General features: G+C 40.8%; 3 protein-coding genes across 3 annotated transcripts; all 3 read left to right on the top strand.

The window, feature by feature from the left end:
• The first annotated feature begins 2,915 nt into the window (after window positions 1–2,915).
• On the top strand, window positions 2,916–3,939 carry LOC145392746 (uncharacterized). Its single transcript, XM_080267042.1, has 3 exons — window positions 2,916–2,996; window positions 3,477–3,590; window positions 3,706–3,939. The coding sequence occupies exons 1-3, from the start codon at window positions 2,916–2,918 to the stop codon at window positions 3,937–3,939; spliced, it is 429 nt and encodes a 142-aa protein (XP_080123168.1).
• Window positions 3,940–5,032: 1,093 nt separating this feature from the next.
• LOC145392747 (uncharacterized) lies at window positions 5,033–7,872 on the top strand. The gene is made up of 4 exons (XM_080267043.1): window positions 5,033–5,080; window positions 6,609–6,731; window positions 7,416–7,532; window positions 7,639–7,872. Exons 1-4 carry the CDS (start codon window positions 5,033–5,035, stop codon window positions 7,870–7,872), a joined length of 522 nt encoding a protein of 173 aa, XP_080123169.1.
• Window positions 7,873–11,418: 3,546 nt separating this feature from the next.
• Window positions 11,419–12,673, top strand: LOC145392748 (pro-resilin-like). The gene is made up of 3 exons (XM_080267044.1): window positions 11,419–11,430; window positions 12,221–12,328; window positions 12,440–12,673. The coding sequence occupies exons 1-3, from the start codon at window positions 11,419–11,421 to the stop codon at window positions 12,671–12,673; spliced, it is 354 nt and encodes a 117-aa protein (XP_080123170.1).
• Window positions 12,674–15,219: the final 2,546 nt, after the last annotated feature.

Raw genomic sequence — 15,219 nt, forward strand, 5'->3', positions numbered from 1 at the left:
TCCACATGTGACAAGCAGTGAAAGGTTTAAACTATTATCACAACACTGGAATTATATGATATTACATTCTGAAGCAGCAGCCGGTTTGAAGACAGGGAGACTACCGGGTATCGCATTTTTTTTTTTCTTGTCTGTACGTACAGGCGTGAGTAGCAGTGCGCAGACACTTCTTTGGCGGCAAAGGCAAGAGGAGGTTTTATGTAACATATTTTCATGTGAGAACAATATGAAGCAGACAGCAGAGGAGTATAGAAAGGATTCTCTCTGTCGTTTGGGGAGGAATGAGAAATACGGGAGGCAGGGCACATTATTAGTGAAGACCTCTGTTAACTTTTGCTGTGGATGTACAAAGATAAACTGTTGCTCTGAATTCCAACCTAAAGATTCTCACATCACATTCACACCTGCAATCAAGCACAGGATTACATTACTGGAGACCTTTGTGTTCTCTCGGGTGGATAGCTTCACTGACGACTGGTATGTAGGTGGATATTATCATGGGACTCTTGGCAGCTTTGCGGGAAGACGTTTTTATAGATCTACGAGTGGTCTTGGGTGGATGACTCTGAAGATCCTGGCTTATGGAGTTATATCGCCGGCACGCTCTCCACGGACGAAAATGATGACCCGCCGACTTTACGTATTATGAGGAAATAAGCGATATGGCGATAAATATGGGTTTGAGTAGAATCAGATCACAGTAACTTTTCTTCACTGTTAGCTTAGGTCTGCTGGTTGGGTATGGGCGACACACCTGCTCTCATCATGCAAATTTCTGGACGTGGCGCTAAATTCTCAGATCTCCAGAACATAGAAAAATAAGTCACTCAAAGCCAACCTTACTTATTTAACATAATAGTGAAGAAAAGCACATTTGACCTAGCCCTATTAAAACCGATATTTACTGCCACGTCAGTTTTTCCACACTTCATGTAAGTTCCATGGAGGTGGCGAAGATACTATTCCTTAAATGTTTTCTGTACTGGATGATTGTTTGCGGGGATTGTGATTGGTTTCTGTGTGTGCACTTTCGCTGAACAACGAGTAATATGCATAGATGTGTTAGCTTGCTGAGGAGCAGTGATTATAACGAAATGTGACGAGTCAGAAAGAGTAAAAGGGATATAACTTCCTCCTAGCAAGAACAGTCCATATTAGAAAATCAAGAGTTAAGAACGTACTATAAATGAACCAGTTTGAACAGCGTATCCGTAAATGCCTCTGCCCATTATACATATTTATTTTGCCTTGCAGTGTTGTGTGTAGAATAAACAACTGTACTGAAGTGTGCTGTTTGTGTACAATGACACTGCAATTGAGGTTCTGTTTTATTGTTTTCAATTTCAGAGCTTCCAGAATTTCTCAATTGCAGCCGACATGTGATCCACCATTAACAGTTCACTTGCTTTATACTGTACCTCCGAGACAAGCTGTATTTATTACATGATGCAATTTTTCTATTACACGGCTTTACATACAGTTTAAGGCTCTGATGAGGAGCCTACACGTGGTGGCGCAATGTACCTTGGGTGGAGCAAAGCAGCTACGGTGTCCGCCCAGAAGCCAATCCTCATATTTCTCTGCCCCGCGCCGTGGGGAAGGACCCTGGTCCGATCCTGGAGAGATGTCTACCACAAATGGGCGCCGGTTCCCTACATGGTGTATGTACTGCATTGTAGTGTACTTGTACGATAGCTACACAGTAGCAGTTGTTTATCTGTAGTCGACGGGTCTGCTAGGCCAGACAGACCCTGGTTAAGGAAGAACAACATATGATATGAAATAACAGAGAAGAGCAAATTCAGTAATATAAATTTCCTGAGTCACAAGTATCCCAGTGCCCTTTATGTAATTTTACCTTTAATGCAAACCAATTTATAGAGCACTTTCATTATTAGAAGTAAGTACTGACCGCCATACTCAAACAATCGCCAACACTTATAATCAACTCAGCACTGAGCATGGATGAGAGATGCAGTGTCGGGGGGCACAGGCAGAAGTAAGACAGTTAATTTCTTGCTTATGTGAGCTTCACGAGAATATGAGCAGAGAGAGAGAGAGAGAGAGAGAGAGAGAGAGACAGCCAATCCCCTATTACCCTCCTCGAGAAGTAGGGATACGAGGCTAGGCTATCACAGTTCAGTACATTTAAGGGCAGATGACCGATCTACTTCCCTTGATCGCATTATGTGATCGATACACCTCCAGTCGCCACTTGGAGATCGAACTTATGCGTTGCTCTCACTCCAATTGGGGAGCTCCTACCGCTAAACCACCAGGCGACCGCACGATTTACAGGAGAGGGGAATGGTACAGTATCAGAGAACTCACGTGTAATTAACAGGGTGATCAAATACGAGTCACTTCTGTAGTAATCGGTTATAGTAGTATGACAGTTTCTCTCTCTCTCTCTCTCTCTCTCGATAGGATAGATAGATAGACAGACAGACAAATACACTCATATACGCAGTCAGTTATTCAGGAAGGGGTGCCCACAAACAAATCAGTCACGGCATCCTGTCCTCCACCATCACGCTGCCCTGCCTCTAACTCACTTCACCCTCATTCATATACCTCCCATCCTGTTCCCGATCCTCAAGAAACAAAATACTTCGTTATAAAAGAGATCGTAAATATATATCAGATTATCAGCAAATGAAGTGACAGCCATTTCTGTTCGAGTGGTTTTCCATTATGGGTGATAAGAATTAGGAGTAACCGGGGTGTAGGGGTTAATGATGAATTTACAAGGGAATGCTTATAAATTTTAACTGTAAGGGGTATGTCCTGATCTGTATATAACGCGTGAGGCTTGGAGGAATAAAATAATGAGGCCCCATCATTTTGCAAAATTAGTTAATTAGTAGAAATCAAGTAGGCAGGCGTTGCGTTGGGGTGTCCAGTATCGCGTTACAATGAGCATCACTTCCTCTGAGATCAAATTTGCCAGGTCACGGTGCGGCGACCTTGGCAGGCGAAGGTCATATGGCCGGCAGGTATAAAGACTCACCCGGTGACACGAAGATGTCAGTTCATCTTCAGGAGCCACAATGATGCACTGTTCTGTAAGTTGCAATAAGATTTCAAAGGAGATTACAGTGTTCCGCGATTGCACGTAATTTACAACATGTACATCACAGTAATGAGGCACTTCCTTGTACAGTGTGCTCTAGATTTAGCTGTAAAAATTTTTTCTTAACCTGTTGTCTTTTTTTTTTTTTTTTTTATAGGAAGCATGTGCATATTAGGCAAGGAAAGGGCACCAAAGGCTGCGAACTTTTCAAAACCTTCCTACTGAAAGAAAATCAAGCAAGAGTGAACAAAATTAAGGGTCCAGCGATTTGACAAGTCTAGACACTGCATTTTAAAGATTAGAGGTCTAAGTAGGTGAAAATCATATTGCCACATTTTTATTTTACTTATATTACTGCAAAGAATTGCTAGTGTAAAGATTTAACCAAATGTCAAATGTCCAGATGTTACTGTTGTGCCTGCTGGTCGGCTCAAGCGTGGCCATCCCTGGCGGCTACGGTGGTGGACATGGTTTCTACGGAGGACATGGTGGTGGATATGGCGGATATAAGTATAGCGTATGTACAGTATTACGCATGTACATATGGAAAACCTGAACTGATTGCTATATCACTATTTAGTGTATTCACATAGCATTCACGGAAGACAATATTTCCTCCTTCATGTCCTCAGGCCCCCACCCCGTACGGTTTCAACTACGGCGTCTCCGCCGGCGTTACCAACTTCGGTCAGAGCGAGAAAGGTAACGGATTCGGAGGCGTCAGCGGAGGATATTGGGTGAACCTTCCCGACGGTAGGGTACAGAAAGTGTCTTACCGGGCGGACGGCAGTGGATACTACCCGGTAGTGTCATACGCTGGTACCGCCAAGTACCCGGCTGGCAAGGGAGGCTACGGATGGTGGTGAGACATCGACAGCACACTCAGACTTTCCAGGAGAAGGAAACCTTAGTTGCTGGGCTGTTTCCTTCCTTATATTTTTGTTATCCTAGGCTGGTTTGGATAGGACGTGCCATCCATCTGCAAGATTTTGTTTCATATATATCAGAATGCACTGCAAATGATTATGGTGGGTGTTTGATGTTTGAATACGTTAGCCACAGTATTTTAATTGTTAAATTCCCTATTTGCCATTACTGCATAAACACAAGAAAATAAAGATGCTATCTGTTGTTACTGCTATCTTTTACTACGAACCATTGCATGTCCTGTATGTGTATGTATTTATGTATGTATGTATACTGACGGCCAGCTTCCACGCGGCTGATAAGAATGGGTTACTCTTGTATACATGTTCAAGCCGTGTTTTACGGGCCATGATGGAGGACTGTCTTCCTCCTCCTCCTCCTCCTCCTCCTCCTCCTTCTCCTCCTCCTCCTCCTCCTCTCTCTTTCTCTCTCTCTCTCTCTCTCTCTCTCTCGACAGGTGGATAGATAGATACAGTGCGTATGCGCGCGCCAGTAGATGAGACTGTTTGTATAGTTTCTAAGTTGTGAAAAAAAAAATGAAAATAATAAGTAATGAATTAAAGACAGGGTAATGTATAAAAGCACTAACAAATCAAGTGTTTTCAGTGGTACGAGAGGCTACCTATAGGATGCAGGAGGTGGTGCAGTGGGCAATGTACTGGATGGAAGTGGGAGGGAAGGTGTTGGAACTATGGTGTCAGACGTGGAGAGTGATAGAGGATTGTAGTCCAAGTGCATATAAGTCTTCGTAGCACCTCATCCTTATCTATTTATTTTCAGTATTGTAAGTTTATTATCTTGTGTTTACGTATATATGAACCTAATTTGCATCAGAAGCCTGCACGAGGTTACTGAGGTGCAATGTGTGGAGTAAATAGCTGAGGAAGAGGTGTTACTAAATTTCCATTATCATTCAGAATACTACCCAGATTAACCAGAGTGACATAGGAAGGAACTGGAATACCGCAACAGATCAAGTGAAGTGGTGGTAATGGAGTAACGAAATGAAAAGCGGAGAGTAGGAAAGTAACCATGAGGATACTTGATAGCTGCATGGCCCATATCGCTGGAAACTCAATGGCAAGTCTAGTTCTTCTCTCTCTCTCTCTCTCTCTCTGTCCGTTTTGAATCTCTCCAAATCTATGCTGAGATGATGATGATGATGATGATGATGATGGTGGTGGTGATGATGGGAGGCAGGTGATGAAAAGATGTAAAATTTGTTAGAGGAGAAAAGATGACATATGCACTCTCATTGAAAAACAGAGGTGGGATGTTGAAGATGATGATGATGATGTTGATACATCGTATGGAAACTTGGATGTTGAAAGGATGGCCAATATTTCAGGGATGACAAAGAAGGCAGATAAATATTAGTGGAAAAAGGCTCAGGGTAATGATGATGATGATGATGATGACAGTGGGTAAAAGTCTGAAACTGATGAAACGTTTCGCACCATGATAAGGATGATAAGATGGCTGGCGAAGGGCTGCGGGCATGAAAGTGATAACAATGACCCTTGGCACCATTTCTATACGTCCATCTTTACTTGGCTGAGATTTTCGTCCTTTGTCATCACACTCCCCGAAATTCAGAGGCAGAGTAAGACAATACTGCGATTCTGCATTCCTCCATTTTTTTTTTTCGCCATATTTTGAAGAGGTTGAAGAGGTCGAAATTTTAGGCCAAATTAAATTGGACAGACTATACCGTAGAACCTGAAGACAATTTCATGCCGTAGTTCGTCTAGTTAAACTTGGTACAGCTTTACTGAATCACTAAGTAGACAAGAAATTATTAACCCATTGAGTGCAATGATGTCTTTTAAATTGTTTCTTATTGCCTGTGGAGGATTTTAATCAGCTCATGAAGAATCTCTCTAACTACAATAATAATAATAATAATAATAATAATAATAATAATAATAATAATAACAATAATAATAATAACAATAATAACCTTTTCACTGCTATCACTATTCTCATTTTTATTATTGCTACCTCAAGACATTTCAGCTCAAGTAGGACGCCATCATAAGGAACGGGTTAAAGAACAGAGAAAGCCCTCTGCAATGGAAGGAGGAAATGCATACCAGTACCCAATACCTAATACTATAACACTTCTGGCTTAGGAGTGGATTCTCATAACGTATACAGCAATATTATATCACGGAATAAGTTAAATTCCTCACGTATACTCCATGAAATGAGTATGTATGATTTAACTCCTTGAATTACGGAAATCACCTGCATGTTGCCTGACTGCATATCATTTTATTCTCTCTGACCAGACAACATATAACCACACGAGCTATTGTACATCCTGCTTTACTTTTAGAAGGACGAAGATATCAGATAAATAGTTTTGGTATTGGTCAAAGGCCTTCATAAAATGACATCAAACTCGTCCCATGCAAGGCAGGTAATCGCTTCTTGCCTCATAAAATTCCACAAACATGGACTTTTAAAAGGATGTCAGCATTTTCTCAGGTGCGTCGATGTACCAGTGTTCTATTGTATTGTTTACCTGGACTGAATAGTATGCCAACCGATACAAAACAATGCATTGAGATTACTTTTATTCATGTCCCTTGAAATTTAACGACAGGCAGAAGGTCAGTTCATTTCTGAAGCGGCTCCTGTGAAGACTCGGTCAGTACTGCGTCACGGTGAGCTTCACTTCGTCTCTAAAGAAACTTGCTCCGTCACGGTGGGTCCATGCATGTCGAAGGTCAGGTTGGTGACCGAGGATCCACCTACAGATATAAAGCCTTGCTGTATGCCGGGCAGCAGTCAGTTCATCCTCTGAAACTCACAAACATGTATTCCTCAGTAAGTGGTTTTAACAGTTCGTCACTGAGGATGTCAGCAAGATATAGGATTGGTGATAGATGTGTTTTCTCAGAAAAAAAAAAAAGAAAAAAAAGAAATCCGTATTAGATCTTTCTTCAATAAGCACTTATATGAATGGAAGTACAATCATACTCATCAATTTAGTCCCTCACAATTTGCACACCGAGCGAAGAATAATCTTCGTAAAATTCTACATTCAGTAACAGTAAGTTCAGTAAGGGGCTCTAAAAGGAGGTATCACTTTGGCAAAATAATCCCAAAATAAGTGGATGAAGGGAACTTACATTGTTTTCTGATGCGTCCGGTATGGGTCTGTGAAAGTCTTAGCCAACCTGCCCACTTGTGAATAAACAGTGTTTAAAAGAAAACTTTCCCAAGGGTATTATAAGTAAAATGTGTCCTTTTCTACCATGATCCACGTGGCTGGGATTAACACATTTCAGATTATTGTAGCTTCCTGATAAGTACAGAGGTTGTATGCAATGAAGTACAGTATTATCACGAATGATCATTTACGACAAACAATAAGTGATGTACTTGTTCCAAGTCACAAATTTTGCAGATGTTCCTGCTATACCTGCTCGTGGCCGCTACTATGGCTGATCCTGGAGGCTATGGTGGTTTTGGACATGGTTTCCACGGAGGATATGGTGGTGCATATGGTGGATATAAATACAGTGTAAGTACAGCATAGCAAATGCACTTATGTTACAAATTAACTGTTATATCATACATATACTTTTGATTCAGTTGGCTTTCACATCTCGTGTTGTCCATGTCCTCAGGTACCCACCCCGTACGGCTTCAACTACGGCGTCTCCGCTGGCGTTACCAACTTTGGTCAGAGCGAGAAAGGTAACGGATTCGGAGGCGTCAGCGGAGGATACTGGGTGAATCTTCCCGACGGTCGGGTACAGAAGGTTTCTTACCGGGCGGACGGCAGTGGATACTACCCGGTAGTGTCATACGCCGGTACTGCCAAATACCCGGCTGGCAAGGGAGGCTACGGCTGGTGGTGAGACTTTGGTACCACAACGACTCTTCCGGAGAAGCACATCATCGCTGATCGACCTAGATGATCCTGTATATATTTATGTTCTTTTCTTCTGGTGTGGCTTAGATTGGATGTGCAATTAATATCTAAAGATTTCTTTATTTCGTGGTTTTCTGTATAGATTGTCACAAAACTCTGTTAGGAATTCTGTCTTAAGCTTCATTCTGAGGCTCCTTGTAGGTGTTTAGATATGGTTCCCATACTCTTGTTTGTATAAGGTCCATATTTACCATTACTGTATATTTATAGCAAATATAGACATTTCCGCAAAACCACTGTAGCCCTTTACTGATATATGCCTGTAATCTCTCTGGAAATACGAAAAATATATAGAGCGGGCTTTTTCTAGGAAAATATCGAGTCTTGGACTAACAGCTGGAATAATTTAAAAAAGGAAGGTGAGGATGATTAAATGGGGTGTAAGTTTCATAATTCAAATCAGAGTGATAAAGCATTACTTTAGGTTCTTAGCTGTCTTCAGCCTTAGAAATTTGCCTTATTCTAGAATCTGAAAATTAATTTCATATAGCTTAAAAGGGAACCCTCGCACTGAAAGGGTTAAAGGATTTCTTAAAAACAGCGTAATGGCTGTGAAGTGGTAACTAGGACCATTAATTATGCGTGATTTATTTTATAAACTGTTAATAGACGTTACATTACCTTTCATTTAGGAAAGGGAGTGTTTTCTTAAGTGAATATATTGCCTCAAGAATATGAATAAATTTCACAATACACTCCAGTGTAGTCAGTATCAAGTACTTGTTTGTTCAATCCCTTTGTGCAATGATGTACTTTCTGTTTCAGTTTTGCTGCTTCCAGTCTATTTCATTCAACCCTGGAAAGGCCAGTATAATGAAAGAGATAAATGGAGGCTATATTTAACCCTTCTTGTTCGAAAAGAATTCTGTATACTGAAGTTAAGAACTCGTCTGGAGCCAACAAGAATAAAAACATTATATGTTTATATCTATCTATCTATCTATCTATCTATTTATCTATAATCCGATTACTCGGGTTTATGAAGACACGTAGATGTGGAGGGAGGGAGTGATGACTATATTCCAGAAGAGACTAAGAGTTTCTTGCTGCGGCCTTCCACGATGAACATTGAGTATATGTGGGCTGCAACAGACAGAAGTGTATTACATCAGGGTTCGCCCTTGAAACTGCGTTACAGGTATGGAAAAAATGCAGCCTGCAACTGATAAATGTAATTTATAGTACACAAAACACTTTTGAGGGTTGACGGCTCTTATTAAGTGTTAACATGTTGTATATATCAGGCTTTCTAATGTTATACCCAAGACATGTACCAATTGTCTGGGATAGAGAGCACATAATTTAACCCAGAAGAAATGCATCGGATGGTTGGGTACATAAGAGGCGTGCAAGTTAACAAAACTAATATTGCAGCTTAGTTAGCGTAAGGACTCTTTTCAATAGACTCTAAGATCACGTAATTTTGTTCTGGCTAAAGATAGATGCTTTTACTTAACTTAGAGGACATTCCTAAAAATGCAGGGGTTGATTAAAGTGAAGGATGGAAAAGAAAGGCAAGGGTTATACTCAATTCACTCTAACTTGGCCTAAAAGTACCATCTGTTTTGAATACTGAGTTGTAACAAGAGATTAACCCTTTAGTGGCCAGAGTTCCTGTGCGGGGGATTTTGCTGGACGGGTACTAAGTGTACCACCCTCCGTCTATCGGCTCATAGTCGCGAAGCTCATAGGGGCCTACCCCGGGGCTTCCTTTTTAAATAAATTTTGAAAATGCCCAGTTCCATCCATTATATTGGACGCTGGGCGCCAATGGGTTAACACCAGAATATATTACTGGCGTAGTAGTGCCATGGAAAGGATGTACAACAGTTGTATTGTTCTGTTTCGCCACTGAACTACGTGAAAAAGTCTTGAAAAAGACAAAAAATCCCAGACAAAATAAGGTGAACGAACCATAATTGTTAATGAATTAGACTGTAGGTAATGCCAAGGGATGAATGTTGATAGAGGCATTAGCTACTCGTTTCTCCAGTGACGCCTTGCTTGTTTTATGCAGATCAGGAATGACTTCTCCCCATGAGGAGTTGAAAGCTATCCCCATTAGCCCATTTAGTGTGATGGCCTCTGCTTTGAGTGTAATCCTACTCCTGTCTGTACTTTTTTCCCCTTCAAGCTAAATACCCAAATAACTGCGTATGACGTTAAACAGAAAGGAATGGAGAATGGTGATGTATTAACGCTCAGACTCAGATGACCCACTCAGTTAAATAAAATCGTCTGATGTTAACAGGAATAGAGTTGTCCCGACCATTACAGAATTATTATCGACAGTATCAATGCTCTCGGGTTCCCGTGGTACAAAGTTAAAGAAAATCGTCTGGCGTTCGTTGGAATGACGTAGCAGAGACCCAACCATGAGAGGGCAATTGATGCATAAAGAGTATAGGGTAACGCAGGAGGACAACCTAAATGAATTCAGAAAAGGAATGGCTTACCTAAATCAACGTACAAAGGTAATGGAATAAGTAGATAAATGGTGCCGGGAAGGTCATGAAACGGACATAGTAAAATAGAGGATGATGTAATAATAGTGCAGACAGTGTAGGGTAAGTGAGTACGCCAACTAAGGACCGTGTTTACAAGCCTTTTTGAGCTTAGGTCGTGTACAAATCTGCTCAATTGCACTTTTTTCTTCACTCACACAGCGACCAATAATTACACAGCCAAACTAGAATGAATATGAAAGCGTAAAAGTTCGCTAAATAAATCTGCTTAAGATTTAATTTAACTTTTACAGAGACTTGTTTATCATGGAAAGATCTTTTATAAGTGATATCCCAGATGAACACCGGAAAGAGATGAGGTAGCCAGATAAATGATGGATGATTTAGTGATCAGACGATGTTTGGAAGGCGGACGCAAACTACGGCTGGATATTTATGTTGCAGTAATGATTCAAACAATGTCAAGTTGCAGTGATGATGGAAGATAAGCATATGAACACCGGAGAGATGAGATAATCTTATCAACTATGTAAAATGTGTAACCGAATGGCGGCTAAAAGGTAATATGCAACAAATATGAGATGAGGGTCCCAGACCGGTCAGAGGTTACCATCACCCTATATATCCAAACTAAGTAATCTGGCTCCCCACTCCTGATGGGGTAATATCCGTACTGTATATTTATGTAATATGGTAAGAACGAGTTCTCATATATTTAAATGCCAGATAATCTGAACAAAAAGCAATACATTAAACATTTCTATTCATGTTCATGACAAGAAAACACAGACCAAAGATCGCCTTTCTTTCAAGGCTTGAAACCGCGGCAGTGAAGACACATTCAGTATTGCGTCACAGCGAAGCTCATTTCTTCCCTAAACAAACTTGCTCGTCACGGTGGGTCCTTGCATGCCGAAGGTCAAATTGGTGACGGAGGATCCACATACACGTATAAAGCCTTGCTGGATGCCGGGCAGTAGTCAGTCCATCCTCGGCAACTCACAAACATGTATTCCTCAGTAAGTTGTGAAGCCTAAAGTCTCATTACTGTGGACTGCAATAAGGAAGGAGATCAATGGAAACAGTGTCTTTCCTTTTATTTAAAACTGGTTGTGTGTATATCTAGCTGTTACTGACCAAACACTACTTAGCTTAAGTACTCAGAGCAAGACCAAATATTGTCTCAAATCAGTATTTGACTACAAGAAAAAGAATTCTCCAAGTTTCCACTGAAGATTATGTTTGCCTAACTCGAAGTGATGCACAAAGTATTGGATCATTTTTTTCCTAATTGTAGTTCGCTCATAATATTGGACTCATTCCAGATATGTTAATATGAGAGGGATTTAAAAGGTATGCTCCGTGAAACGGCTAATTTCAGAATAATGCATCCCGTGTAACTGGAATATTGTGTAAGGTATCATTTACCACTGTCATGTAATTAGTGATGACCCAGCAATCTCTCGAGCCTACTGTAAATTATCAACAGGAGAGGAAACTGTATGATTTGATGCGTCTGAGCATATCATTACAATCCTGCGAGCTTACGAATAAAGTGCCTAACATTCAAATGCATGGAAAATATTGTAAGGAAAAATGGAAAAATATAGCGAATAATGAAGTAATGATCCTCTGGCTTTAGTTAATAACGTGTGTGTCATGTGATTAGCTCAGTAAGTTATAACACATGACTGTAGAGAAAAGTTCCACTATACTTGAAAATTGCTGTACGCCATTAATAATTTTTCCAAAATGGCGTGTGATAAAATATTTCTAATGACGCATTTGTATTAACTACTTCTTTGATAGGTGTTCCTGCTGTGCCTGCTGGTGGCCGCTACTGCGGCTGATCCTGGAGGCTATGGTGGTTTTGGACATGGTTTCCACGGAGGATATGGTGGCGGCCATAAATACAGTGTAAGTACAGCACAGCAAACGTCCTCATACTGCAAATTAACTGTCATATCAGCTTTCATTGATTCACATGACTTTCACTTGATGTAATCTTATGCCTTTTCTTGTCCTCAGGCCCCCACCCCTTACGGCTTCAACTACGGTATCTCCGCCGGCGTTACCAACTTTGGTCAGAGCGAGAAAGGTAACGGACTCGGAGGCGTCAGCGGAGGATACTGGGTGAACCTTCCCGACGGTAGGGTGCAGAAAGTGTCTTACCGGGCGGATGGCAGTGGATACTACCCGGTAGTGTCATACGCAGGTACCGCCAAATACCCGGCTGGCAAGGGAGGCTACGGCTGGTGGTGAGACATCGGTAACGCAACGACTCTGCCGTAGAAGCACATCATCGCTGCTTGGCGACGTTGCTCGCTTGTATATTTATTATGCTATGATCTGGCTTGAATAGGACGTGCCATTGACCTTTTAGTTACGCTTTCTGTATTGTATAGTTTTTTCCTTAGACTGCAGCAGAACAATGAGAGGAGTTTGCTTATAGTATAATCTGAGGCCCTTTGTTGATGTGTATGATTATGGCTTGTGTTGTTCATTACCCCAGTGTTACACCAAATAAAGATATACTGCAACCAACAATGCATTTCCATATTTATGCCTGCAGTGTATCCAGAATGGCATATATCAAATATTTTCCTCATTCGATTTTATTTTTTGAGCGTTTTGCTAGCTTCGTGAGGGTTACCGGTACTGGAATACCTCTTACAATCTGTATTATGGTATTTTATTCATTATGATCTTGAGTTTGTAATATCCAACCATAATAATAATATTTAAAGTAACTGTTCAATTTCTATAACAACTCGAGGTATAATAATGTGATTTTCATTAACTGTTGAAGACTGAGGAAAAACCGAAGCATCAATCAGTCTGAAGCTGTCATTCGAAATTTACTTATCTGTATGTGTGTGTGTGTGTGTGTGTGTGTGTGTGTGTGTGTGTGTGTGTGTGTGTGTGGCTGGAGGAGGTGAACTGATAACTATTTTTATGACTGTTGAGAGAATATATTTTTCTTGATTCCTACCTGTCTCAAAAGGAATGATAATAACTGTTTTAAAATCTCTACTCTCGGGGTACTTTCCTGAATTGAGCACTGTATATTCCAGACTGTAATATAAGGAAAGCAGCAAATCACTGCATGGTGGACTATTGACGGAAAGAATACGTGAGGAACAAGAGAAATGAAGCCACACAAATTAGGAGTGGAGGGGAATATGAAGAATGTCTGAGAATTTGTTGAAATTGAAGTATGGAGTAGTGAAGTTAGTGTGGTTAAGGGTGAAGTAAGTACTCAAATAGTGAAGGGTACAGAAGAAGATGATGATGAGGAGAAGGAGGAAGAAGAGGGAGAAGAAGAAGAAGAAGAGGAAGAGGAGGAGGAGGAGGAGGAGGAGGAGGAAGAGGAGGAGGAGAAGAAGAAGAAGAGAAGAAAAACAGATGAAGAGGATGTCTTAGAAAAATTCCTATCGACAACACGAAGGTCATTAAGGCAACGATATTCTTTGCAAAGCCATATTCTAGACAGTACAGGCATCTTCGTAGCACCTCTTCCTTAGCGACTTACACTGCACATTTTTTTTTTTTAGCTGTTTATACTGCACTCTACATCCAAACATCGTCTTATATGTTCATGATGAACAGTATACAGCAAGAACGCTCAGGTGTAATACGCAAAACAAATGCTAAAAAAAAGGTTGTTACGAGGCCTTCTATACTAGCCTAGATTACGGCTCTGGGTCAGTAAGTTGAATCTGTTAGAAAGACTGCTTATTTCGCTTATTAAACTTTACTGTCCACTTCTTGGGTACATAAATGCTTCCAGTATCGCCATACTCTGTATAAATAACGTACCAACGGATATTAGCCAGCCATATCCAAAAATAAATCACAAAGAAAGGTGTTAGGGAGCTTCCTAAACCGACGAGAATATGGGCCAATGACGATATAACAATAACCTTAGAAGCAAAGCATGGTGGATTATCCCTCTCATTATCCCCTCGAGACTATGTTACTGCAGCTGGAGCCAGACGATTTTATTCAGCTGAGACGAGTCATAGAGGCCTGAACAGTGATACCGTCATAATTTGCCCGCTCAGAGTTGGGACAATTCTAGTATTCTATTACAGGAGATTGAAAGTTTTGAGAGAGTTTTGAGAAAGTTTTGAAAGTATATGAGAGAGAGGGGTGTGAGCTGGGAGGAGGGTAGCGAAATGTCAGGGGACAGGACGACATGGGGGCTATTTGTTTGTGGCCACCCCTTACGGGATTAAGAAGTCTGGCTAAAGATTGATAGATAGATAGATAAAGAGCTTTGTGTGGGAATATCTCGTTTAAAATCACCACGGAATTAACAAAACCTGCTAATTCCATCGCGTGCATGAATCTAATTAGTTCCACAGACGATAAAAACGATCAATCACACAAGCTACTGATGTTTCCGAGTGGCCTAAGATAGAGAAAAATAAAGTCTTGTAAAATCATGTATCTAGATCCTCTAATATTGCAAGAAACTCAGTCTGTGCCGCCAAACTTCATCATGACAGTGGTACACATATGGAATCGCCTGTTACTAGTCACATTTTTTTTTTTTTCCAGTTGCAAGGTAAACAGGAATCATGCATCAAAAGTGGTGTAGTCATGTTACTTGGAATACATATACAGGCTTCACCCCTTGTACCCTGAGACATCTTTATCATTTTATTGTTGTTGACGTTAGATAACTATATTTTAGCTTAGGAAAAGTCTCTTGCATTGAAGGAGTTATGAGGGCTGTGTCTAACCACCCCAGTTCAGAAAGTCCTCGTTAAGCTTAGTATAATCGTTTGGCAGCAGAAAGGAAA

This window comes from Coenobita brevimanus, chromosome 23 (assembly GCF_032717465.1).
Source record: "Coenobita brevimanus isolate Jiangsu-jjx chromosome 23, ASM3271746v2, whole genome shotgun sequence".
Classification (NCBI taxonomy): Eukaryota; Metazoa; Arthropoda; class Malacostraca; order Decapoda; family Coenobitidae; genus Coenobita; species Coenobita brevimanus.

Bases quoted from the DNA above. Each gene is read 5' to 3' on its own strand.
- LOC145392746 (XM_080267042.1), top strand. From the start codon at position 2,916: ATGAGCATCACTTCCTCTGAGATCAAATTTGCCAGGTCACGGTGCGGC. The intron at 2,997-3,476 runs GTATAAAGACTC...TCAAATGTCCAG, and splicing joins GAAGGTCATATGGCCGGCAG to ATGTTACTGTTGTGCCTGCT. The intron at 3,591-3,705 runs GTATGTACAGTA...TCATGTCCTCAG, and splicing joins ATGGCGGATATAAGTATAGC to GCCCCCACCCCGTACGGTTT.
- LOC145392747 (XM_080267043.1), top strand. From the start codon at position 5,033: ATGAGGATACTTGATAGCTGCATGGCCCATATCGCTGGAAACTCAATG. The intron at 6,732-7,415 runs GTCAGGTTGGTG...CAAATTTTGCAG, and splicing joins TGGGTCCATGCATGTCGAAG to ATGTTCCTGCTATACCTGCT. The intron at 7,533-7,638 runs GTAAGTACAGCA...CCATGTCCTCAG, and splicing joins ATGGTGGATATAAATACAGT to GTACCCACCCCGTACGGCTT.
- LOC145392748 (XM_080267044.1), top strand. The intron at 12,329-12,439 runs GTAAGTACAGCA...TCTTGTCCTCAG, and splicing joins GTGGCGGCCATAAATACAGT to GCCCCCACCCCTTACGGCTT.